This window comes from Phragmites australis, chromosome 2, assembly GCF_958298935.1.
Source record: "Phragmites australis chromosome 2, lpPhrAust1.1, whole genome shotgun sequence".
Classification (NCBI taxonomy): domain Eukaryota; kingdom Viridiplantae; phylum Streptophyta; class Magnoliopsida; order Poales; family Poaceae; genus Phragmites; species Phragmites australis.
In genome coordinates this window covers 32,671,975-32,697,987 of record NC_084922.1, presented here as the reverse complement: position 1 = coordinate 32,697,987, position 26,013 = coordinate 32,671,975, and the positions used below count along the sequence as shown (strand labels likewise).

The window sequence follows — 26,013 nt, the reverse complement described above, 5'->3', positions numbered from 1 at the left end:
TCGGGCGTCAAACGTCACTTGTCTTTTCAACTAATGCTTAAACCTATTCATAACTTAGATAAGCATATTAGTTTCTTAATCGTTTTGTCATCAATAAATCAAAATCCACTTAAAGGATCTAGATGCACTTTCACCTGTTAGCTAGGACACCCCTTCAACCACGGGAAGGAGACTGACTTTTCCTTTGCTTTGCCCTCCTCGGCAAGGTCAACGTGTGTGCCGCTGACCCGGCCGGACACCGCGCTCCTTTGGGCTGACGACCTCTGCGGCGTGCTACTCTCCGGCAAATCCGACCCCGGCGTACACCCCTCAACAAGCTCTCTCACACAGTCGCGGCTTCCGTGACTTCCTTGATTCTGCCCCATAGCAGCGTGCAGAGCGGCACGTCGACGAGATCCCATGCATGCAGCAAGAACTATACTGTATTTAATTGCGGAGGTACAAATAGTAGGTAAACTAAGCTAACAGCATCCACAACGGTTAGAACTACCTGTGCCACCTCATTGCCAGTTCATTTAAAATATAGCATAAAAGTCTAACTATCCAACCATCCAATTTTTAACACTTTATTATAAATCTCGGATGTAAAATATTTTTTACCCATCCGCATCCGATCCTCTCTGCCTCACGGGAGGGGTGTGGTGAGTCCCGTGGCTAGATTTGGGACGCATGCAAAATTAGTACTCCTGCACACGCCTTTTTCACACTCTCCTCCAGCGTGAAACGAGAAGCAAACGTGGCTCCGTAGAGCTATATGATGTAGGCATATTACATCAGCGGTCCACACAACTATGGTTTACATTCTGCGAGCTTACAACTGATGAACTCCTCCCCGAATCCTGATGCAGCACACAAGTACATATCACGCCATGAAGTACGATTAGCTGATAGCTCAGAATCGAGTGGTCGAGTAGTGCAGGCACGAAGGTAAGGTAGGATTCTCAGGTTGCTCAAGAATGCAGCGCATACTCGCTGACAAGAAAGAAGAAACCACATCCGTGAGTCAAATGCGAATTCGACCATTCGAGTAATTATCATGTTTTTACAACGACGGACCCTCGTCGTGTACAGACCATAAGCTAGTATTTCCAGATCGCTGATGGTTGATTCCGATGCCTCGTTCCATGAGTCGCAACAATTGTTCTCTACTTCTCTTACCGCACTGCAGCGCCAGCGAATAGGCGTGCTAACTCTGCATAGGCTTGTATTGTCGCTTCGAAGTTGAGCTTTTGATGTCAACTCGCCATCGAGGGATCATTGTACAGTCAGCACGAGCATCAGCACTGTTACATCATTCTACCGTATTAGCACATCTGACCCTGCAAAAGAGAGGCGTTCGGAAAAATTACGACAGCCAGTTATCTCGATCATTAGGACCATTCGAAGTAACAAGCATGCAAAAGGTAGAAACGGAGCGATAGCACAGTGAGAGTGTCACTGGGTTCGATCGTCCCAATCCCGGGTTCGATACCTGAGCTCCGGATTTTATATTCAGTTGCTTCATGGGTGGAGTCAGCTTATTTATAGCCTTCAATGAAGCACGGGACAGTGGCAAATTAATTTGGCCTTTTTTTAAAAAAAAAGCATGCAAAAGGACACATCCTTGTGAGATGCAAAGGTACAGACAGAAGAAAATGCAGAATCATAATCGGTGCCAACATTTCTGCAGTGGGGCGCTTGATCAAGTATGAGCAGATGTGGCTCCGAGCATTGTAAAGTGTGTGATTCTTTCTTCTTTTTTTGGTTGTTGAGTTCATCACCTGAGTTTCTATGATTTACCAATCAGCATATTTCAGAGTTGCGATGACGTTTCGCGAAACTAACTGAGAATGACCATATAAAGTGAAAGTAATTCTATTTTTGTACCAAGTACACTGATCCAACACAAGCAATCACACCCAACCAGCTAGATTCTCAGCTATTGCTACAAGCAACAAACAATAGTTTGACATTCATTTACCTTTACTATCACAAGGAAAATGGTTCAGTTGCACTATACAGAAGAATGCAGAACAGTAAGAACCAACTATGCAACATTAAAATAAAGCTCTCTTACTCTGTGAGAACCTTCGGAATAAAATGCTTCACTCAGCTTAATTCCTGAATTCGGCAGCGCGAAAGGTAATCTCTGGCTTCAGTCAAATCTGTCAAAAAAAGGAAATTTGGCATACGATACATTGCGTACTTTAAATGTAACAAAAGAAATCGGGTGGATTCAAATAATACCAGGAAGACGATTGTAATCTGGTTCTATTCCATTTCCATTGATGTCTTTGTGATTTGGTGTCACGTACTTGCCAACTGTGACAACAATACCAGAACCATCATGAAGTTCAAATACAGATTGGATTAAGCCCTGAAACATCCCAATCTTAGAGTTACATACACAAAAAAGGGACATAATATTGGTCACAGAAAAAGCGCTGCCATAGTATCCCTTATTGAGCAGTTCAAACCTTGCCAAAAGTCCTTTCACCAACAAGAACAGCTTTGCAATTGTCATGAAGTGCAGAAGCAACCTAGAAAATCATTAGTATCTTAGTGAGCTTTTACTGTTTACCATCACTATCAGTGAGACAAAATGTGTACTTACTATTTCACTGGCACTTGCTGTCCTATTGTTCACCAGTAACTGTGTCACAAGATGTAGATAAACAACATAAACATGTGAGAAATACAATTGGGAGTCTAATGATAATCTGATTATATAGCAGATATAAATATATGGCATGGTTCAGATAATATACAACAGCAACAGCCTTTGTCCCAAGCAAGTTGGGGTAGACTAGAGATGAAACCCACAAGATTCAGCTAAAAAGATGAGAAAATAATAATGATAATAAAGGTACTAGTACTAATAAAAAATAAAAGTAATAACGATATAAGAAGACTGATGCATAAGTTATGGTTCTGGCACGTGGATTTCTAACTTCCACGCGCTTCTATTTGTGGATAGTTAGACATTCTATTCCTTCAAGTCTCTTTACAGACTTCTCACATGTTAGGTTTGGCCGACCCCTGCCTCTCTTCATATTATCATCAAAACAGATAATATATATATTGACATTTCTAACGCCAGCTAATCAAAAAGTGCAAATTAAGAACCATGGGCACGAACAAATGCTCTGATCTTTCACGATGTCAGGTCAAGTATAGCAAAGACTCAAAATTTCATGAAAGTGGACTTAGCAACTTTAATGTGGCTAGGAGTATGTGTAAATGCAGCTCTTCACACTTTCTGTTGCACAGATTAACGGAACAGTGTAAAATTAGTATTTGCTTTCTGTTTCTTAGAAACTACTACTACTTAAAGCGTTCTGAAATAGTTTATATAACCATAGGATAAACACACCATAAGAGGAGTAGCAACCAAAGGTCCACTTTCAGCCACAATTGTATTTTGGACTTGACGATCCCGGCCAGCGGTATAAATGACCTGAAGAATTCCAAAGGGAGATGAATCATTTGCGTAAAAAAATCAGTTGATAATACAAAGGGGAAAAAATGAAAAAATAGCAAGTTTGAAAGCAATCAAATGACTGAAGACCCTAAATCTTGTTAATATGCATAGGAAGAATATTTGAATTTCAGCAAAGGTTACATTGAAAGCTTATGATGTAATGTCAGGTGCATGTCCATTGGCTCATTGTTAAGCAAACAGGGATATCAAATCAACAAATATTAGTAACAAGTTCAAGGTTCAGGGGCTTTCTCATAGACATCGTATTAGAGTAGCTGGGATGGTGACCCTTTTTGAGGTTGTTGACAAATTATAACTTCAAACTCCGACCAGAATTCCAAGGCAATGTCGACATCAAAACAGAACTGCCGTGATTTGTTCTTCCCAAGTTCCAACGAAAACAACAGAAGCATCATTGCACAGATAAAGAACTTCAAATCTGAATTAACTGACTAACTGTTTATGAAAACTGACATTTGAAGGTTTATACGATTATAAAGAAATTTGGCATAAGAAAAGGTCCAGTTACTTTGACAACTTCTTTGTATGAATAAAGGAGAGAAGTTTTTATCCAACAACTAGTGGCCGCCATTTTGGCTCAAAAAGTTAAGAGAAAAGAAAAAGAAATGCACTAATTTTAAGAATGAATACAGAACAGCGAGCAAAAGTTGAAAATATGGAAGCAACGCAACATCCTTACCGTGTCTCCTTTGTTCAGAAAGAGCTTTGCAGTCTCTATTCCGGCCTTCAAGACAAAATTAAAAAATAGAAGCTATGTAAGCATCATGCCATAAGCCCATAAACCCCATCCAAACAAATTAAGTATTGCTAGTTTCTTTCATAATGCATACACATAAGCTTCAAACTGCCTTGGGAAGCTTGCGAGTCATGAACATCAAAGAAAAAATATGATACCTCTACAAATATCATGCAGTTCTAGCAGATCAAAGATAGGCATCACATGATATACGATATAGAAGAAAAAAGATGGCATACTTGCACTAGTCCACCAAGATTGTCCCTCAAATCCAAAACGAAGTAGGAGGCACCTGAATTCTGTAAATGTTTTAGTGCTGCAAGAGACAAGTTATGTTAAATGAACATAACATGCATATTCCAACTGTTATCATAAAAAAAATCTACAACTAAGATAGCTAACATTGTAATATAAAAAAATCACATGAACTTCAAAGATACATATAAGAAAAAATAACATCCTTGGTGCACATTCAGTTTGTAAAAGGGGAATCAATATTTAAAGTTCTGATGCTTGCGAAATTGAACCAGGAAGAAAGGTATATGTTTAGAAATATGTGTATCAGTGAAGATATAAGAATTAGATGATATATAACCATTTGCAATAATTAGCATATTTGGCATGGATCAACCACAGAAACTATTGCATCCAGATATTAAAAAATGACAGATGATAAGGTTAACAAACCAGCAACACACCACTAACCAAATCTTTTTTGGCAACTGAATTGAACTCTTTAATGCGAATATATCCAACAGATGAATCCTCATTTTCTCTTTTCTCCAAACGATAGAAAACTGGAGTTCGAGCAATCAGTTGTCTCTGCACTTTCATTGACTCAACAGGACCACAGTCACCATGCTTAACCTAGACATGATATAGGAAAGACTAAAATAGTAAGATAACGAACACAAAGATATGTCGGATATAATCCAGATAAAAATATTTATTAGACTGTCCATTACCTTAATCGTAACAAATGTCTCCTTCGGACCTTGCAGCATGGATGAAGCATCAAATGCAGATTTACCCCTTACATCAATTCCATTGACTGACAAAAGCTCATCACCCTAATAAAAGATAAAATGACCTGAAAGGATTAGTTAAATAATTGATACACGTACATATACTACAGTAACAGATATCAGAAAAGCATACGCGCCAGCAAGCAGATACAAATATATGAAACAACAGTGCTCTGTGATAATAATATTACCAAGAACAAACTACTAAAAAGTGCATCTTCAAACTAAAGTGCATATTCAGTGAGTAGCTCATTCAACTCCTTAGAACATAGTTTGATATAAACAAGGCCAGCCTCATTAAAACCATTACTCATCTTTAATATAACAAAGGCATGTCCTCACATTCTTTCATCAGTTGAGCATTTTAATGGGGACTGTCAAATGCTGCTCATATGCAATTATTAGTATATTATGAAGTTTGACTGGTCCTGTGGTCCACTAAGTCAGATCATTACATCGAGGTTCGGTAGCAGAAGTACAGAACATGCAAAAAAATATCCATTCTATAAGCATAACTGAGAAAGCAAATTTCTCATCGAAAAGCAGACAAACTCTCAATCAAGAGGTGCGATGTATAGTTGATACCTGTCTAACGCCAGCAGAGTAAGCAGGACCATCTAATAGCAGCCCTAATACCATCAACTTGAAAGAGCCATTGTCATCAGGAATCTCCCTCAGGTTTAATCCAATACCCGTCATGTCATATTTTGACATCTTTGAGAACTTTAGCAGATTGATTTAACACATGCAAAATAACATCAGAACTGCATTTACAGTTAGAACATGTATTCATCACAAACATCAGCCATCAGTACAATCAGTGAAATGAACGGAAGGCATCAACAGATGTCCTTCTATTATCTCACTGTGAAAGCAAAGGAAATAGGGAACATGATATGGCAGTGCATTACTAAGTCAGATCATTACTGCTGAAAGAGATAACAGTACCCCAGAGGGTTCACCGATCATTTTCAAAGTTATACTACCATAACAGCTTGCCCAATCCAAAAGCATTCTCCACTATTTCTATGCTACCCAATGGCCAACATATTTTTCCGAAAGATTTTTTATGCCAACTTTAGAACTCACAATTTGACCATATCATGAAGCACGTGTACTAGTGAACTGTTGAGCACTACCATGGATCGTGAGAAAGAAAGAAAGGAATGGAATGTGCTTAATAGATTGGACAGGAAAGATGTCGAGCACATAGAACCAATAGCATAGAGTAGTACCACTTTGTGAAGAACTTACTTCCGAGGGAGATAGGAACCTTGTATATGGGTCACCAAGGCTCCCTAGCATTTTCCGAATGATATCATGAGCTCTAGAGCGGGATTTGATTGTGCCTTGGAGAATATCCTGCTTCCTTTGCTGCAGTGGGTCAAATTAACTATTCAATCTACGGAGGACACAGTGTGCTCAGCGATTACAATCAAAATGAGCACTCCGACTTCAATGTCCACAGAAACTTAAGCTACGCACTTGAACCACTAAATTCACCACACTGTGATCACATTGCTGCAAGACGAACTTACCATCCACATCTCCGGCGACCACGAGCGGGTGCCGGCGTCGGGGAGGAAGCTCTCGTAGACCACCTCCCACGCCTCCTCCACGAGCTGCTCGTTCGTCACCGCCTCGGCCCTCACCTCCTCCTCCACCGCCGCGCCCCCGTCCCGGCACACCTCGGTGGGCTGCGGGACCGCCGCGCCCGCGGCGTCTCCCGTGAGTAGGGAGAGGGAGACGGCCGCCGCAGCCGCAGCCGCGCGGAGGGCGTCGGGGAAGGGGAGCGCGCGCGGCGGCGCCGTCGGCACGCGGCCGGGGATACTAAGTTTTGCTCGCGATTGCGGCGCAAGCGGCGCGTGGGTTAGCGGCCGCATGGCGGTGCGGCTCCTCTCTGAGCCGTCGTGCTTGGAGTCGGAGGGAGTGGTGGGAGTATGGAATGGATGGGGCACAGCCGCACAGGGGCAGGGGTTGGCTGTTGCGCAGTCGACCAGACCGCCAGAAGCCCAGAACCCATGGCTGAGCCCAGAATCTAGGTTATGACTGAGGTAGTGGAGGAGGAATTTCTGGCTACTCTTTTCGCTTTTCTTTTCCTGAATTATTTACGCATTATTATTTCTTTTCAGTACGCAAGTTGCCTTTTCAGTACTTAACAACTTTACGCTTTAACACATAATCAATTTTTGCTGTTTCATTTTTTTAAAACCCAATACAATACGTAAATATATGTACATGTTCATACTATCACACACGTCTTATATAATCGGAGATGCAAAACTTTAAAATTAACTAAGCTAGCACAGACATATCGTATGGATACGTCATCTAATATTGAAATAAACTTCCACCTTTGAAAGACACATAAAAAGTAAATCTAAAATTTAATCTTTTTTTAAGTAAAAATACAATCATCTTCGCTAACCACTCGGGCTTAGGTCTCATTTAAAGTAGAATAACTGTTTTGAGAGTGACAACTCCACTCTTTCGTAAGCATTTAATTGGGACCATTTTTGTTTTACTCAAATATTGATTTCTTACATAAACAAGCCATTATTGTTTACTTAACAATATTTACAAACGATAGGTTGAAATCATCACGAATGGGGCCTTTTTTTAGTCCACTCGGTCCGGATGATCAGATCCAGGACAATGCTTGAAGGCAAAAACATTGAATAAGTAGAAGATATTGATGGTGTGGACAGATCAAAAAAATTTAAGCTAGTTAAAACTGGTTGAAATCTTAGATCTGAGCTATAGTGGATTGAGAGTACTTAGTTAAATCTGATTTTATTTAGACTAAAAATAAAAATTTAAATTATTTATTTTATCATATAAATTTCATATCCAATATGGATCTCGAAGCTAGAATTATGTCAAACAGACACTAAGAGTTTAGTTTGGCAAAGTTCTAGCTTTAAGAATTCTTAAAGTTTAGTATTTTTAGTTCTAGAAATTTGTAGAGCTTGAGCTATAAATACATTTATGATGTTTAGATGAGCGATTCAATTTTTATTTTTGTCTAGAAATAGAAACTTAAACTACTTTATTGTAGCATACAAATATAAGATTTGATATGGAGTTGAGAGTTAAAATTCTGCTAAATAATCTAATTGTGCGAAAGGGGTATAGTTTGATTGTGTACTCGTATAGACGAATCAGTTCAAGAGCAGTTCGAAAATCTCTAAGAAGAAGACTTTGAAGCAACCGTGCATCACCTTGACGAAGGCAAGTGTCTTGACCATGTTGTGAGCCTAGTTTTCATTTAAAGTCAGTTTTACAAAACATGCATGTAGTTTTTAGGTGAAATAGGTAGAATAACAAACACTAGCTTCATATATAGGATTTTTTCCCATATCGATGCTTATACTTCTCAATAATATTATGTTACTGCTTAGCCACACTTTTAGATGAATATGTAGTATATAGGTGATGAATCATGAGCTATGAAATTAAAAGTTAAGATAATAAGTATGATATGATAATTGATGTTGTTAAGGGATTTAGCAAAAAAGAATCTAGGGTTTGGGTAAGAAGGGAATGTCAGTGTGTGCCTGTTGATATGTTCCAAGTACGGTTAATTTTGGATGGATATTCTGGTGATTATCCTTGTTGGTTAGTTGACGATCTTGCCTAGACCATGTTAAGGACTGGTTTGTGGAGCCATCACACATGACAATAATACAATCACAAGACCTATATGGTACGGCTTGGCTAAGTAACTGGATTATTCTTTCAGTGGTGTATGAGCCAAATAGATGTGTAGAGAAGGAAGGGGTACTTTCCGATTCTACCTGGTATAAGAGGGAGCTTCTAGGGTGGAGGGTTACTCCACTTATGTACGGCAGCGAAACCTTAATGGGCAAGTACATACTAGGAGACTATTTGGAAAAGTCTCGTAGTGATCTCTCGGCGCACACCTCGAAAGTGTGTAAGGTACTGACGGGTACCGGCAAAAGAGTTGATCATGAGTCGTGAATAAAGTGTACAACTTCTACAGAGTGTCAAACTGAATATTTAGCCGTGCTCATGGTTACGAATGGTATGGACCCTCACATGATTAGTTGAGTAGATGTTTACCGTGGTACAGAAATTGTTGAATTCCGCAGGTTAAAGGATATCATTTACGCTTCTTTCCTTTTGAAAAATTGCTTTCTGTAGCTTTAGTCTAAAAATTAGCTTTTATGCAAATTAAACCTTAGAGGATAGGAACTCTTGTTTAAGCCTCCATATCATGCTTTCCATACTTGCTGAGTATTGGAAATACTCATGCTTGCTTTTAAGAAGGCAAAGGTTTTGAGGAATATCCTGATGATGGTGTAGAGTTCTAAGCTCGTGGAGCTTCCGGTCGACTGCCTAAGGAGTGAGCAATGCACTGTGTTTTTCTTCCACTGCTATATAATTTTCTTTAGACCTGTGTAGTTATTTTGTAATAAATAATATTGTAATAATGAGAATTATGTCTGTTTTCTACTAGTGACACCGCTATATATATGTGTTAGCTGATGCTAGCATACAAATATTTTACATTCGGGTTGATCTTAAAACCGGGTGTGACACAAGAACATCAAAAGCTCATCAAAAATACCTCCAATCACCAAGACCGGCTAGGTGTTGCCAATCATAAAGAGTAACAAGCTAATTGCTTCATTTGATCTCTATCAATCCTAGACAACAGCTAGATGCACACTCGCTACTCTTGAAGCACTAATGATATCCTTAAGTTTGCATTAAATTAACTCAAATGTTCTCCCTTACTTCTTGATGACACAGTGTATGGACTCCTCTAGGTTGCAAGAGAGGCGAACGAAACTGAGTAAGGGGGTGTATATAAGCTAGAGATCCAAATCTAACCGTTACACAACCACCCAAACTTTCTGTGAATACCGGATGGTCCAGTGTACACAACCTTGTACACACCGGATCAACGGTGTGTTACCTTTTGCAAAAGCTGGCCCTGCCAGCTATCAGTAGTCGTTGGCTGAATTGCTCTGATGATCTTCAAATCACTACACAAGATCATCCGGTGAGTTCATATCTCCTTGCACAGAGACGCCAAATCATGAAAAATGCTCTGGTGTGTTGAACTCCTAAACACCATACCATTCAGTGCCTTGAACTTCATCTCCTCTGAAAAAAATCCAACATCCTATTAAATGCTCCGGTGTTCTTACTCTTCTAACACCGAACCATCTGGTGTACTTAACTTCAATCTTTGAAAATCAAACTTCTGTTAAATACTCCGTGTGCTTTTAGCTTCCATCACCGAACCATCCAGTGAAGTCTTCTTGTTTCTGCATAGAACATAAAATTTATCCGGTGTGTATCACTATTTCCACACCAGATTATCCGGTGAGAATAATTTTTATGAGTCTTATCTAACTCAACCAACTTTTGAGCTCTAACTTCTTGACTTTTCGCTCACGGGCTTCTAAGCTAACTGGTATTAGAATTTTATAAGTGTGCATCCAATTAAGTTTAGACTTAACTAGATTAAACTACAACTCTTAGTCCCCTTTATAGTACGATCAAAGGACTAAAAAAGAATTTATAACTACTCTACATGTCTTTTATCACCTTATGACACTTAGAACTAGAATATCCTTAATCTTGACGTAAATATCCTTTAATCGTCCAATATAATTCCATAAGTAACTAAGAATACTCATATGATCATTATAAGCTAAATTTTTTACTCCCTTCAAAAAATACATGTTAGTCATAATAATACGATTATCATTAATTACTGAAATACTTACAACTTACTTGAGGTCTAGATGCTACATCCACTTCTTTTCTCCTTCTTACAATGAATAGCATTTTTTTTTGGCACACATAAACTGATTGCAAGTTTGTAAGGAGAAAGTCACATAAAGCAAATCTTATTTCTCTACATGTTTCTTGTTTGCAGAACCAAGATGATGTTAGGAGTGCTGATTTGCAAGTTGGAGCAGAAGGAAATGTGGATTCTACTATGCTTTGTGCTTCTTTTTTCTACTTGTACCTTTCTGTTAAATAGATATTACTCTTTCAATGTTTTACTGGGATGATATTTGTATATCCTCATGTCACGCCGTGTTGCAAACTCAAAATGTGGTTGCATTGGTTTATCTCTATGTTTCTTTTGTAGCTGTGTTGCATACCTGATCTGTTTTTTATGCAAAAAATCTATCGAATAAAAAGTTAGAAGCGATGTTTGCTGTGCATACCTGAATTGCGTCTTCCTTTTCTTTTATCTGATGGTATCATGGCCTATTTTTTTATGATGCAATTATGTGCAAATAGAGATAACAACGTAAAATAAACGTATTCGTTCGGTTGCGAAGAGAATTGGATGTTAGATAGCCAAAAATAGAAGGAGATATGCTCAGACTAACTTTTACTAAATATAGCTGTGCATGCTAAACTACCGGAGCATATTTGTTTCGAATTTAGCAGCCTCCAACAAAAGGCACGAGGAATCTAACCAAATTCGGAAACCTCAACCTAACTTGCCACTATGAGTGCGTGCAGATCTGCCCACTTAAAATCCTTTCGTTTCCGGTGTAAAACCCGAAACCAAACAAAAAGCAGAGAGACGAACGAATCCCACTGACTCCCCGCCTCATCTCATCCGAAAAGCCCAAACATTTCGTGCGTCCATTCTGACACTGACGAGATGTCCCCCACGTCAGCCTTCTCAAGGATGACACGTGGGGCCACAGAATAATTGCCCCACATGCTAGCCTCGGGGCAGAACAGAGCGTCCCTGCTTGCGAGGCCTCACCACTCCGAGCGGGGCATCCCGTGCATGCTACAGTTACGTGACGTGGACCTACCCTCCGAAAGACTGAGACCACGTGTGGGCCCGAGGAAGTGGGGGCCAGATGTCAGTGTGACGCGGCGATATGCGACTTCAGGGGATCAAACGCCTCCGCGACAAGTGTACAAGGGGTGGATAGAGAGGAGGGAGGGAGGTTAAGCGCGGACAAAAAATGGGAAATTATTTTTTAATCCATTACTTCGAAGGCCGCAGCCCGTCGAGGTATATAATGGTAGGCGACGGGGAGGCAGGGGGGTTTTTGGAATTTGGCCGCCATTTGCATTGCGTGGGTGTGGGGGAAGAGAAGAGAGCAGGCGCAAGAGGACGCGAGAGCAGCCGAGGCCGGGCCGAAGCGGGTGAGGCGACGCCGCTGCCGCGACGACCCGATCACTCACCCGGTCTACGATTCGGCGCCTCGTGGGAGCCAGCTTGGCGGCGGTTCCCAGCGAGGATGAGCGGCGGCGGCGGAGGAGGGGGTGCGAGGGGCCCGGCGGGGTCGGTGCCGGCGTCCGCGAGGAAGCTGGTGCAGGGCCTGAAGGAGATCGTGAACCGCCCTGACGCGGAGATCTACGCGGCGCTGCGGGAGTGCGACATGGACCCAGACGAGGCGGTCAGCCGCTTCCTCTCCCAAGGTCCCATCTCGCGCCGCTCCCTTTCCCTCGCTGTTGTTGGCTGCTTTGTTTAGTCGTTAGTGTGGGACCTGTGCGTGTGTGACTCGATTTGGTGAGTGCTGAGGAGTTCTCTCGCGCGTCGCGTTACCAGGAATCGTGCTTTCTGAACCCCCCCCCCCCCCCCCAAAAAAAAGAATCGTGCTTTCTTCGTTCTGCTTTGTGGATTTCGAGCGATTTGTTACTGCTCTGGTGTTGTTCATGAGCGAATGTGCTGCAGGCTAGTGGCGGCCAGTCAGGACAGGCTGGAGTTCTCATTTCGGTTTGGATTGGACATTTGGCTTTGCGAGGATTTATCCTTCGGTTTGGTGACTTACTAGTTCCGGCCTTTCTTTTGGGAATTGGGAGGTTAAGAGTTGTTTGTAGTTGCAGCGTGAAAATTTTATGCTGTTTTCAATGCTTATTTCGTAGTTTCACGTTCAATTCGTGATACGCGAGAATTAGAGAAAATAAAGGTTTTTCGTTACATTTTTGTTGTGTTAGCGTTAGCTTCTGCCTTTGGAAGGAGGAGCGCATGAGCATGGATTTGGATGAACTGAAACATTTTTTCTTGTTATCCCCTGCCCCCTTTTGTGTTTACAGTGTTTAAATTTGGAACTGTCATGTGCTAAATTTCTTTTATTCTTCTTCTGTGTTTCTACATTGCGAAGTGAATTGGATTGACGGAAAGAATGGGGAATATGTGGGCCGTATGGGATTCAATGGAGGATGCAAGACCTGGGGTTGTTTGGATTAGGTTTTCTCAGAACTAGATTTTATCAAACTAAATTTTAAGTTAAACACTTGTTTGGTTAGGATAAGATAAAGCCACTAAATACAAGTTGAAATCTGTAGTGCAAAGAATTTATGTGAAAAACTTGCACAAACATGCATTTTCGCAACATCTATAAATAAAATCTGAGACCCGAACAACCACATAGGTTTGCTGAACTTGGATCTTGTTGAATAACAGTCCTGGGAAACGTTGGATACTTGAAAGTTTGGGAAAGGACAGAGGGGATTTAGTTTCGTTTCTTGATGTTTGATCTTTACGGTTCCACTTCTTTCATCTCAGGCAGAACTTGGATGAACTTGCTTCATCTCGGGCAGAACTTGGATGAACTTGCACAAGTCTTGTAGACTTTATTGCCTTTGGAATGAGAATTATTGTGGGTCTGCTGGGTTAGTCTTGTGTTTCAACATGCCAGAGTTCAGATTCCATGAAGATGATCGTGTTGCCTTTTGTAGAAGAGCTTAATTTTTCCAGACAGAACCCAAAGAATGAACCAATATTCAAGTGCGGAAATGCCTGGTCTTCTGCCTTCCTGTTTTGTGAAGAAAGACCAAAGTGATGTGTCTTGAGACTCATATGTCGTTTTCTTTTTGAAGTTAATGATTCGTATTAGCATCTGTCGCCACTTTGTTGTCAGAACTACCATGTTTTTGTAATCCCAATAGTTTATGAGAATGAATGAAAGTTGTGAGGGGGAGCTGGAATATCATCTAAACGAATGTTTGGGTAACTACATGAACCTTAGTTATGTTGCTCACTGTTAACTTTTGACTGTTGTGCACCTTTACATGCAAGTAACTAAGGGTTTCTTATATCCATTGGGGAACGTTCATCTGTTGTTATTTTTGCTCTAACAGATTAAAAGCTACCAGAATTCATTTAAACAGCATTCCTCCTATCCTTACCATTACCAACTTTATGAGGGAAGATGGAAATTGGATCAAGGGTGAACTGGAACCTCTCATCTAAACAAATGTTTGAATTACATTAACTTCTTTGTACAATTTATCTGGCATAATTCGGATGAAATAATTTAGGGATGTTGATATTGCAATTGAAAATAGTTTCTACTGTTCAATCCAGTATACATTAGTTTTGCTAACAACAGTGTTCATATTAATTTTTTGTTATTTCATGGTTCCTTTTGTTCTCTCGTATATGGTATCTCACATATTGCTGATCTTTCTTCAGATACTTTTCAAGAGGTAAAGAGCAAGCGTGATAAGAAAAAGGAGGTCAGTTGAGCATGACTTTTATTTCTATCTGCCCAATTTTCTTGGTAATTTCAGTTCGCCTGATAGCATACTTTTATTTTGTGTCACTTGAGAATTTGTAGCTGATATTTTTTCCCAGTATGGTCCTCGACTGTTCTCATAAAAGAAAAACTTGTAGATAATCTTCTGTTGCCCATATATATACATACATATACATATATATATATACATACATATACATATATATATATATACATATATATACACGGCGAGTCTATTCTGCGCCTAGGCGCAACAGTGAACTACGTTGCGTCACCCTCGGTTGCTGCAGCCACCTTCGCACCACCCCAGTTACGACTAAGAAACTAGTCAGTTACGATGACACATATATGTGAGTTACGATCACAGGATAAAAAATGTATAATTACGAGAAGAATTATAGTTTACTGTTGTGCCACTTCGGGTTATGACTAAGAAATAGTCAGTTACGATAGCACAGGTAGTTGAGTTACCATCACATGACAAAAAAGTCAGTTACGATAGCAACTATACTGTTTTTTAGATCGTAACTGGGGTGTGCGCAGAGGTGACCCAGTTGCGATCACAGTTACGACTAAAAAAATAGTCAGTTACGACAGCACAAATAGTTGAGTTACGATTACATGACAAAAAAGTCAGTTACGGTAGCAAATATACTGCTTTTTGGATCGTAACTGGGGGTGTGCGCAGATGTGACCCAGTTGCGATTACATGACAAAAAAGTGCATAATTACGACTAGATAAGATACCCAGTTACGACCATATATGTTTGTAGTAATTGACCTATCTTGTGAGTCGCAACTATACTGCTTTTTAGATCGTAACTGTGGGTGTGGCGCAACAGTGAACTACAGTGCACCTAGCCACATAATAGATATACAGTGTGTGTGTATAACTAGTCTGTACACCTAGCGCACATCCCGCAACCGCCAGTTACAATTTGAAGAATTGCGAGTTACAACTTGTTACATAGACCAGTTACAACTCTGAGTTACAACTCAGCCTCCAACATGCACCAAACAACATGAGCCAGCCAACCAGCTTGTGCCACGTCATCTATCATCCACTCGTCAGAGCGTTGCATGTGGAGAATCTTTTGTTGATTCGAATCGTTAAAATGCAATATCTCTAGAACCACATATCCGATTCTCTATCCGTTTGATGCATATTGTTGGAAAAAATGTGCTTAACAAAATAAGATCTATCAAGACTATATTTTGATGAAGTTTTAGAATTATAAAGGAGTTACGTCCATATAGTTACAACATGGTGAACATCGCAGTTACAACATGGTGAACATCGCAGTTATAACATGATGAACTGCAGTGTTCTTAGGTGGTGGTAGGCACTTTAGTTACAACATGGTGAACTCTTTAGTTACAACATGCTGAACACTACAGTTGCAACATGGTCAAGTAGTACAGTTGCAACATGAAAAATAAAATCAAATTAATTGTATCATGCAACTAAAAACAGTTACAATATGGTGAACACTACACTTGCAACATGGTAGACAATCTAGTTACAACATGCATATAGTTGTAACCGCTCTGTCTGTGGTTGCAACTAATAGTTGTAACTGCTCTATCTGTAGTTGCAATCATTCTACGGGCAGTTACAATACAGTATACGGCGAGTTGCAACTCGTGAGTTGCTATTCTGTACCTGTGCGTATGCTGCACATACGTTGTGCGTAATCACATAATAGGAACACACTATATATCAGATGTGCCAGAAGTTTGGTTTCTTGACTGCCGATTGAGCCTTTTGTGTTAAAAGCTTACATAAACAAACTTACTCTTGCTTAATTACTGCTTTATGGTGTTGTGCTTTAGTCTTGAGACCTTATATCAGTATGTGCTGAAATTTCACTCAGGTTAAAGAAACACCTGGGCCAAGATCTCGAGGAGCAAGTAACTCAAATAGTCGGGCAATTAGAGGTGGTGCGGACCGTAGTGGACGAAGCAATTCAGTTCAGTCTGGATCCAGTGGCGGCAGTAAGATTAAATAAAAAACTTTCTGTACATGGGTTTCTATGTTTGGTCATAATATATTTCTCATTTTCCATTTTCAATACAACCAGATTACATGGCTTCAAGATCATCGATATTGGGGCCTGCTGTGCCAGCATCCAATTCCACTCAGAAGCAACCAGTTCCAAGGTAACAAAGGCTCAAGAATTGGAAGTTTCTGTTGGATCTGATTGTTTTGTATGTAGTAAGGATAACTAATCTGTTTGTTTTCCTCTGTTGCAGTTTGTCTGCAAACAAAGATGTTGTTCCTAATGAATCAGTTGGTGCACAACAATCATCATCTGGATTTCAGCACAATTGGTGTGGTGTGCCAGGTCAGATGTCAATGGCTGATATAGTGAAAATGGGAAGACCTCAGGTAAGGTCTTCTAGCAAGCCTATGGCTACAACGGACACATCATATGCTGGTCAAAACCCATCTTTGTCTAGTGCTGTAAATCAGAACTTGAAACAATCTGCAAGCACAGCCCCTAGTGCTGTAAATCAGAACTCGAAACAATCTGCAAGCACAGCCCTACCGATAACATTTGATCAGGGATTTCCTGCTCTGCCTGACCCTATTCCTCAAATTGTGAATTCTAGTCATGCTTCTGCTGAAAACCACCAAACACATGAGAATGATTGGTTTCCACACGAAGAGCCAACATTAGGAACTCAATCAGCAGGCATTGAGGCATCTGGTGACCCATCACTACCTCTGGCATCATTGGACTCATCTATGTTGGTTGTTGACACGCAAGAAAATTCTCACGCAGAAGAGAACAGCTCAACTGTAGTTAAATCAGCAATACCTTCTGAGAGACACTTGGAAATTCTTGAGGAGAACAATCAATTCAATGATGAATTGCGGAACTCTACATACCAGCCTCAAGTGCATTCCTATGTTGATAATGAAGGTTAGTATCTACAAAATCTGCCGAAACATGTCGCTTTCCTGGAGCAGAATGCAGGAGCTCTGTATTCTGATCTGCCCAATCGGCACCATGGGGACCACACATATGTATAATTAAAACAATCTGTATTAAGATTGAGGCATACCATTTAGTGTTTCTGCCAGGCAATCATTCAATTGTTGAATGGCTTTGCCTTTTGCATAAGAAACCCAAATGTACTAATCTCTCAATTTTGCATTTTGTGCATTGTCTCTTATTGTGTCTTGAAGTGGCATTATATAGCAACAAGAATATCATCGTTGAAGAGTCATTTTAAATTTTGAGCACATCAGCAATATCATACATAATGAAAATATTGTTTATTAGTTTATTATGAATCTTTACCTTCTCGTGACAAAATAGGTGGTAATTGCAATCTTTACCTTCTCGTGACTAAATTTTGAGCTAATGATGTTTATTCGTGGAGGCTGTGATGGCGTCGGTTGGTTGGAACTGTTATGCATAATTGTTGCCTTGTTGGCTTTTAAGTTTGCTGTAAGTGACTTAAATGAGCTACTGATCCAGGTAAGTAAAATTTAGATGCGGGGTATGGTTTCTTGTTTTTCCTTGTTGGACACCATGGCTCTAAACACTGATATTATTGACATAAATTATGCATGTATTTTTTACCGTGGACACTGACTATTCTTTTTTTTCCTTTTTTTTTTCTGCAGTTGATGTTTCCAATGTTGATGCAGAATCAGCTGTGGCAAACTTTCAGCATCTAAGCCTACAGAATGAAGATGTGGTTGCAAATAAGTCTGCTGAAGATAATCCTGCGGTTATTCTCCCCGATCATCTACAAGTTGCAAATGCAGACTGTGCTAATTTGAGCTTTGGTAGTTTTGAATCTGGTGCCTTTTCTGGGTTGCTTTCGTCAAAGGTCCCTAAATGCAGTTTGGAGGAGGTGCCTATTCAAAATGAGTTCCCATCAGTTATTCAAATAGATGTCAGGTGAAAACTTTTTCCTTCTATCTTCCGATTCATGACATGAGATATACCTCTTCTGATGATGCCGTTCTTGCAGGAATCAAGATTACTATGACAATGGTGCTCTAAATTCTTCAGCAAATGAGGATGTAGAAACCAGAATTGGTACTAACATGGAGAATATTGATGTACCTTCAGTTTCAGAGCCTGATGTATTGAGGCAGGGTGCCCTAGATGTGTTTGGTCTTCAATATAACCTGCCATCAGTCTCAAGTCATGCATATTCAAACACAGCACAGCCAAGTACAAGGGATGACCCACAAGGGAACACGCAAGCACAGCATCTTTCCCATTTTTCAAGCTTACTGGTACAGTTGTCTTTTTCACACAGATAGGATCGCTGAGCAGTTTCATTCTAAAAGAAAAGAACTATAAACTTACTTTTTTACAAATTTAGCTCGCCTTTTTGATTTGTCACCTTGATGTTAGCAGTCTTTTTAACTGTCACCTTGATGCTAGCAAACTTATCAAGTGAACCAATATTATTATTTTTTCTTTGATGTTTGGCTTGCTGTTGAGGAGGAAAATCAGAGTGTGGATGTAAGCTGCAAATGTCATGGAGGGTCTTTGTTCTTCTTGACAAATGAGTTGCAAATTGGTTCTATAAGTTTTTGGTTGCTTAGGGTATTTCTTTGGCATTTATGTTTTTAACAGTTTTGGAGCCCCCCCCCCCCCTCTAAAATCTAAACCTCTGTGTATCATCCTAATATATTAATGAAGAATGTTGGTAGTTTGGTTTCAACTTTTAACATGCTTAATACTATTTAATACGGTAAAATGGCTGCCTGCCTGGTCAACAATGTTAGGCAGAAGATGTTTGGTGTTTTATTCTCCATTGGATGCTGCTTTGTCATCCAAATATATTTACCTGCTGTCTCTTTAGCGTTTAAATGTCCTGATGGTGCAATGTGAATGTTAAAATTTGAAGAGCGTTGAAATTAAATCGATCCTCTCAAAGCTCAGTATCGTATTTCTTACAGAATGGGATGGCATTCATTTATATTTGTTATGTTTCTCGGCTAATTTCATGCTGCCCCCCCCCCCCCCCCCTCAGGTTTTAGTCCTTATTCTGATTTCTGATTTATTCTTGCAGCAAGCAAATAATCTACCCAATAACTTGTTGGTGTCAAATCTGGCCCCTCTTCAGGATTTTGACTTCTCACAGTTGCTACAAACACAGTCAGCTACAAAATATAATCCATCTGTAGCAACTAGTAATTTGCCACCAATCTCCATACAAGAGGTAATTCAAATACTTGACATATTTTTCTATTTTTATCCATTTGGTAGTACAATGGAATATATGATGCATGTTTTTTTGACATGTTTCTGTATTTTTTTATAAATGCATGCTCCAAATGTCCGAGTCATAAGCAATTAAGATTTCCACTCACCAAAAAGATCTATCGTGACACCTCTTTAAAATGGAGAATTTATTCAAGTTCTGACGAACTGATTATGTGACCTTTTCGTCCCATTATGTTATTCTTATTTGCAGATATGAGTCACATGATAAAAGAGTACTTGTGGGCAATGTAGTGGCCCTTAGTTCCATGTCCTTATTTTATTTCTGCATTTCACTTTTCTTGAACTTTCTCCAGACTTTAAAACCAGGAGGCTTCCCCAACACGCGGTCTACACAGAATCTTCCCAGTACGAGCATTCCATCAGGGCTTCCTCTGCATCAACAATTGCCTGTACATCCATACTCTCAGCCAACTCTACCCCTTGGGCCTTTTGCTAGCCTGGTTGGGTATCCATATTTGCCTCAGAACTACTACGTACCATCAGCGACCTTCCAGCAAGCGTACTCAAGTAATGGACCTTTCCATCAATCTGCTGCTCCCGCTGTGCCTGGAGCTGGTATGAAATATTTGATACCGCCACAATACAAGAGCAGCCCTCCTGCTACAAGCCTACCGCAGCCATCATCACACTCCAGTTATGGAGGGTTTGGAAGCTCAAGTAATATTCCTGGAAATTTCAGCCTAAATCAGGTTGCCTCCTCCGCACCCACAACTATGGGGTTTGATGAAGCTTTAGGCACACAGTTCAAAGATCCCAATCACTATGCGGCTCTACAGCAGGTAATGAATGCTATGTGCTCTCTTCAGAAATTCTGGTGACCTTGGTTGTATGTAGCCTTGTACCATGAGACGATGACAGACTGCCAAAAGTTCTCTCGCTTCTATTTTAGTTCTTCGATTTGGAGGGTTCACTTCATCCTGAAGTGTACGTTATTTATTTCAGAGTGATAGCTCTGCGATGTGGCTTCATGGAGCTGCTGGTTCAAGAGCGGTTTCGGCGGTTCCACCTGGCAACTTCTATTGTTTCCAGGGCCAGAGTCAGCAGGCCGGCTTCCGCCAGGCACAGCAGCCTTCTCAATACGGTGGTCTTGGGTACCCAAGCTTCTACCAGTCGCAGGCTGGTCTGCCACTGGAGCACCCTCAGAACCCCGCTGAGGGAAGCTTGAACAATACCCAGACGGCGCCATCGCAGCCGTCACACCAGCTCTGGCAGCACAGCTTCTAAGGCCTGTGCTCTCGCGGGAGAAGCCTCTCTACACTGCCAGGTTACCTGTGAGCCTTCAGCCTTGGCATGCTGCGGCTGTGCCATGAAGCGTGCAGACTAGCTGATCTGCCGTGTTGAGCGCTGTTGAGCAGAGGATCATCCATCCAACAACGTCGAAGTGTGTTTTTTTCCTTTTCTTTCTTTTTTGTTTCACTTGTTGCGTGTGTTCTGGGACTAATTTCAGCTGTCGTGGTTTTACTCGATAGTGATGTTGCGGAGGTGCTATCTTGTAACGGTAAAGTTTTAACTCAACTAACAGATCTGCTTCCCATACCCTGTAATGCACCTTTTTTTTTGGTTCTTGAAGCTCCTGCAGTTTCTACATGTCAATGTCCTTCAAGCTCCTGCAGTTTCTACTGAGGGTGTCGGCCTGTTGTGAAAAAAAAAGAGTTGATCAAGTTGCAGCCCTGAGTTGCAGAGCCATACGGGATGAGAGTTTACTGAGGGTGTCGGCCTGTTGGGTGCTGCTACAAATTTCCCGTGTGGCTTCATTTTTTTTTGAGGGGATTGAAGCTCCACCTCTGATCACCACCTACTAACCAGTGGTCTCATATGTTAATATGCAAAGCACATATATACTTGGCTGGAAATTAAAGCGTGTTTGGGTTGCTGTAAACTTTAGGCGATGTCAATTGGCGAGCTATTTGTCTGTTTCCCATCACACGAATTGACATGCTCGCTAAACAATCCATAACTTTATTGACAGCTAGATGTTTTCGTTGCGGAGGATTCAACCTTCATCAGCAAAGTACCATACTTGTTCACTATCACAGAAACTTTTGGATTGTATACAACCTCTCAAGAAAGTATTGAGTTACATTTTAAAAGTTTGAGCGTAGCATGTGGAACACGATTGCTTTGGTCGACTCATCAGAGCTACTTCTGAACATTAGCTTTCTTGCTTAAAATGGCTTCCAAGTTGAGATGATTGATCTTCGCAGCAAGGATGAAATCATTAGCTGTCAAACCTCCTACAAACACAACAAATGATCAATATAAACAAGCGGTCTTACCATTGTTAACCTTTAGCATGCCTACCCTGTGCAAATTTGTAATAAACTTAAAAAGCAAAGGTGTGTTCTGAATTTATACTCCTCTCTCAAAATTACTTGAGTAAATTCCTTAAAAGAATCTAACATTTGACTTCCTCAAGATGTTGAAAACCTTGCAAAAAAAATAAAATAAAAATATAAAGCACAAAAATGAAAAGGCATATGGGCCTGGTTATTGGGTTTGAATATTGCAAATTGAGTAATATCAAAGTCCAGAACCCTAAAACAGTAAATTGAATAGCTAGTAAACAATTGCCTGACCATCAGACTCACTGCGACTAAGGTGAGGTCTTCAATTTTGGAAGGAATGGTATGAATAGAAGATAATGCAAGTTATTTGCTTAAGTGACACATCAAATCAAAATAAACTAGCAAAAAGAACCATATGAATCACGTACTGACAAAGTGAGTCCAAACATCAATTTTCACGTTATTCCAACCAACAAGATGAACATCTGGATGGTGACCAGGGAAAGCACACCTGTTTAACATACTGCGCTCACATTGTTATCAAAAGAAAAATTTGCACCAAGAAATTAATTGGTTTCTGTGTGGAGTGGTGAAACTCATGACCAGTTTTAGGAGTGTTTTCGTTGTTAAATGAAACTCTCTGAGCATGCTAAATATAATTGTCACATGTAACTTGAACAAACATCATGCATAGGTAACAACATTCAAACAAGAAGTGATTTGATTCTGACACCATGGATATATCAGGGGATATCTATCTTCTGAAATGTTAGAGATTTCCATATTCATCATAGAAATTCTAGGATAATTTCCTAAGTTTGGCCGGAGCAGGATTCCTAGCTCTCCTGTCCATTATGTAATATTCACATAATAATCTTAAGAGCAGATGCAGTTAGTGTCACCAAGTAAATTCTACAGATGAAACGGTTGGGGTTGCAGTTGCTTGACTTGATTCTTATTTTTAGAAAGCATAGACGAAAGAGTCGACTATTGGCCAAAGGTAGACCATAGAAAAGAAAGGACCTTCTTCCTCAGCAATTACAGCAACAAGCTGAAAGAACTCAAGAACCTTCCATGCTCTGTGCAATTTCAGAATACCACCTTCAGTTGTCAGTTCCTAACCATTCACCTGTTTTCAGGTATCAGCCAATGGAGCAGGATTTAGGAATGATCTTAACCAAGATTTTCACTAAAAAAAAATATACAAGATGAAGACCTGTTCAAGCAACTTTTTAGCAGAATCTTCTGACATGGGATGTATATATCCTTAGAGTTGCATGGAACACAACTTTTTCTTTGCTAATTCTGAAATAACACGAATGCATAGACTTATTAATAAGTGTCAGGTGGTACATTTAAAAGAAAAAGGTGTCAGGTGTAGTCATAGCAGTAAGAATTAACTAACAAAGAAATTTTCCAGGTCAGAAGATGTGATCTTAAGTTCCCAACATCTTTTTTTCCTACTGGAGAATAAATAGAATGAATTTGGGAGCATAACAGCTCCTGAACCACATGTAATTAATTCATCACTGTTCGTTCATACTTCCTCCATAAGAAGGTACCCTGAATATAATTCAGACAACATAATCATATTTACATGATTATGATGTACTTATTATTGTCTTGCCTCTTCTTACATTGCAAAAGAAGAATTCATATGAGAATGATTACTTCATATTTCACCAAGTCACTAAAAAATGAATATTATAACAAATGTTAGTTGGCGTGACTTTTCCACACCTCACAATATAATCGGTAATAGATGAGATGCTTGCACAGGGATAATCTATGTGTGAAATTGCACATGGAAGCATTAATGTATAAATAAAAAAACTCGACCTATAGGGAAAGACAGCCCATGGCATTCTAACAAGGTCGAGAAAAGGCATCGAAGACCGGCCACCCTGGGGCATCATTGAAAGCAACTCCATTGTCACCCAGGATCACATTGAAAGCGACACACAACGAGACGCCTTTTTTTTTTTGAGAAATAGGATTCGAGTCCTAATCGTCCTAATCGGTAGCACCATAACTGGGTGACTTACCACCATGCCACTAGCATGTTCTCCATTGTCAAGATGAATTTAGTCAGGTAGAGACAGCTTTGAAGATGACAATGTATTGGATAATCGCCTTGACTCTCAGGGGAACTACGGCACCCTCTCGTTGTCAACATTTTAGCTTCGTCTTGCCCTGCTGAGTCCATCTGATAATAAGGACTGCATAGATAATGATGTATCCATTCAGTGATGCAAAATATGAAAGTGAACATAGGACATCAAACAATGCCATTAGCAAGGTGACTTGAAACATAAGAGTCATAGACTTGTTAGATGCGAAAAGATGTCACACTAAACATTGAGCATCTCGTGTGCAATATCCGACAAGCAGCACCAAGGATACTCCGGTCGTGGTGCTGTGTCGTCGGACCTTAATCGTCACCGGGAAGAGCCCCGTCGGAGTGTAGATGGCCGACAACTCGTTCTTGGTCGTTGAGATCAAGAACATGCAGCAATGTAGATTGAAAAAGAGAACGATACTCTAGGAGCTATGAAAAATACGAAATGTAATGTAAATTATGTTTGATAGATTAGTTGATGATTTCAGTAGACCATGACCGTCTCATATTTAAAGGATGGCAGGTCTTAGCCGTATAAGATCAGGACTTCTAATACAGACCGAATAAAACTTACATATATGATTTAGCTACGATTTCTAATCTCCAATATTTCGATAACTAATATATCTTTCGTATTTAACATCGTAAATTCCCATATATACCTAAGTACCCTTTATTGCAGTTCGGCCTTCTTCGATTCGACTATGTTCTCGATCTGAACATCTATCCTTGTTGCATGGTCACTAGTCAGGTACCTTGAATTAAATCCAATCACGTCCAAGAATAACGCTATAGTTACCTTGCACTTCAACGGCAAAAAAGCGGTAGAAAATGTCTTGCTTCTAATAGTAAGCTCCATAGAGATAACACATTTTCCCTCATTAGAATCATCTACAAATCCATTGAACACAAAATTAGTCTTCATTAATTCACTATCATCTTTATCAAGCTTCTTGAAAATTGAATATGGCATCAAATTTACTGCTGCTCTACCATCAACAAGCATTATTGAAATTAGCTTCCCATTAATATGACCTTTCACATATAATGGTTTCAAATACCAATCCGTTTCCTTGGCCTTCTAAAAAATAGCTTCTTTTGGTCCCAAGTCCAATGGAGCCATTTCACCTTCATCCATAGCACAAAATTCCGAACGTAACATGAAAACTATATTGACATCCATACAAGCATCATTAATGTGCACTGGTGAATCACTATAATAAATTAACTCCTCATCTTCCTCATCATCTTGCATATGCGTCGGTGTTGTTGTTGGCAAAGGGGCTGCTATAGGAGTTGTTATAACATCTAGATTTGGTCTCCACACTTGCTCCACAGGTTGCATCGGCTTAACTTCATTGAAAGTATCGTCCCGTAATTTTTCAGCTTGTCGTTCCATCAATTCTTGCTTGTGCGGCCACTGCAATCTCCTCTTTTTGTGTGAAATAAGCCAAAGGAACACCACCTTGGTTGTAGGTATTTAGAAAGCGGCTTTTTGCTACTTGCTTCATGATTATTAGCCTTTGTAACAACATGGACAACAATTTGCACATTTTCATATTTGATAGAATTATTGCTAATAACAATCGGTCCTTTATCAAGCTCT

At 40.0% G+C, this 26,013-nt stretch overlaps 2 protein-coding genes across 6 annotated transcripts; one reads left to right on the top strand and one right to left on the bottom strand.

Moving 5' to 3' along the window:
* Positions 1 to 918: 918 nt before the first annotated feature.
* On the bottom strand, positions 919 to 10,249 carry LOC133908417 (carboxyl-terminal-processing peptidase 1, chloroplastic-like). Of its 3 annotated transcripts, XM_062350437.1 has the most exons (14): positions 10,185 to 10,249; positions 6,781 to 7,341; positions 6,497 to 6,616; positions 5,828 to 5,965; positions 5,183 to 5,287; positions 4,916 to 5,084; positions 4,457 to 4,533; positions 4,161 to 4,205; positions 3,353 to 3,436; positions 2,594 to 2,632; positions 2,457 to 2,519; positions 2,227 to 2,356; positions 2,057 to 2,144; positions 919 to 1,319 (listed from the first exon to the last, which is right to left on the bottom strand). In XM_062350437.1, exons 2-13 carry the CDS (start codon positions 7,123 to 7,125, stop codon positions 2,089 to 2,091), a joined length of 1,371 nt encoding a protein of 456 aa, XP_062206421.1. In that variant the 5' UTR covers positions 7,126 to 7,341; positions 10,185 to 10,249; the 3' UTR covers positions 919 to 1,319; positions 2,057 to 2,088. The 3 variants fall into 3 exon arrangements, with proteins under 3 accessions (XP_062206421.1, XP_062206422.1, XP_062206423.1); XM_062350438.1 differs by lacking the exon at positions 10,185 to 10,249 and having other exon boundaries at positions 4,457 to 4,516; positions 4,923 to 5,084; positions 6,781 to 7,410; XM_062350439.1 differs by lacking the exons at positions 5,828 to 5,965; positions 10,185 to 10,249 and having other exon boundaries at positions 6,781 to 7,412.
* Positions 10,250 to 12,290: 2,041 nt separating this feature from the next.
* LOC133908416 (uncharacterized) lies at positions 12,291 to 21,539 on the top strand. Of its 3 annotated transcripts, XM_062350435.1 has the most exons (11): positions 12,291 to 12,679; positions 14,679 to 14,722; positions 16,617 to 16,737; positions 16,824 to 16,902; positions 16,996 to 17,219; positions 17,265 to 17,669; positions 18,380 to 18,659; positions 18,733 to 19,003; positions 19,789 to 19,938; positions 20,297 to 20,782; positions 20,946 to 21,539. In XM_062350435.1, exons 1-11 carry the CDS (start codon positions 12,499 to 12,501, stop codon positions 21,225 to 21,227), a joined length of 2,523 nt encoding a protein of 840 aa, XP_062206419.1. In that variant the 5' UTR covers positions 12,291 to 12,498; the 3' UTR covers positions 21,228 to 21,539. The 3 variants fall into 3 exon arrangements, with proteins under 3 accessions (XP_062206419.1, XP_062206418.1, XP_062206417.1); XM_062350434.1 differs by having other exon boundaries at positions 16,996 to 17,669; positions 18,404 to 18,659; XM_062350433.1 differs by having other exon boundaries at positions 16,996 to 17,669.
* The last annotated feature ends 4,474 nt before the right edge of the window (positions 21,540 to 26,013 follow it).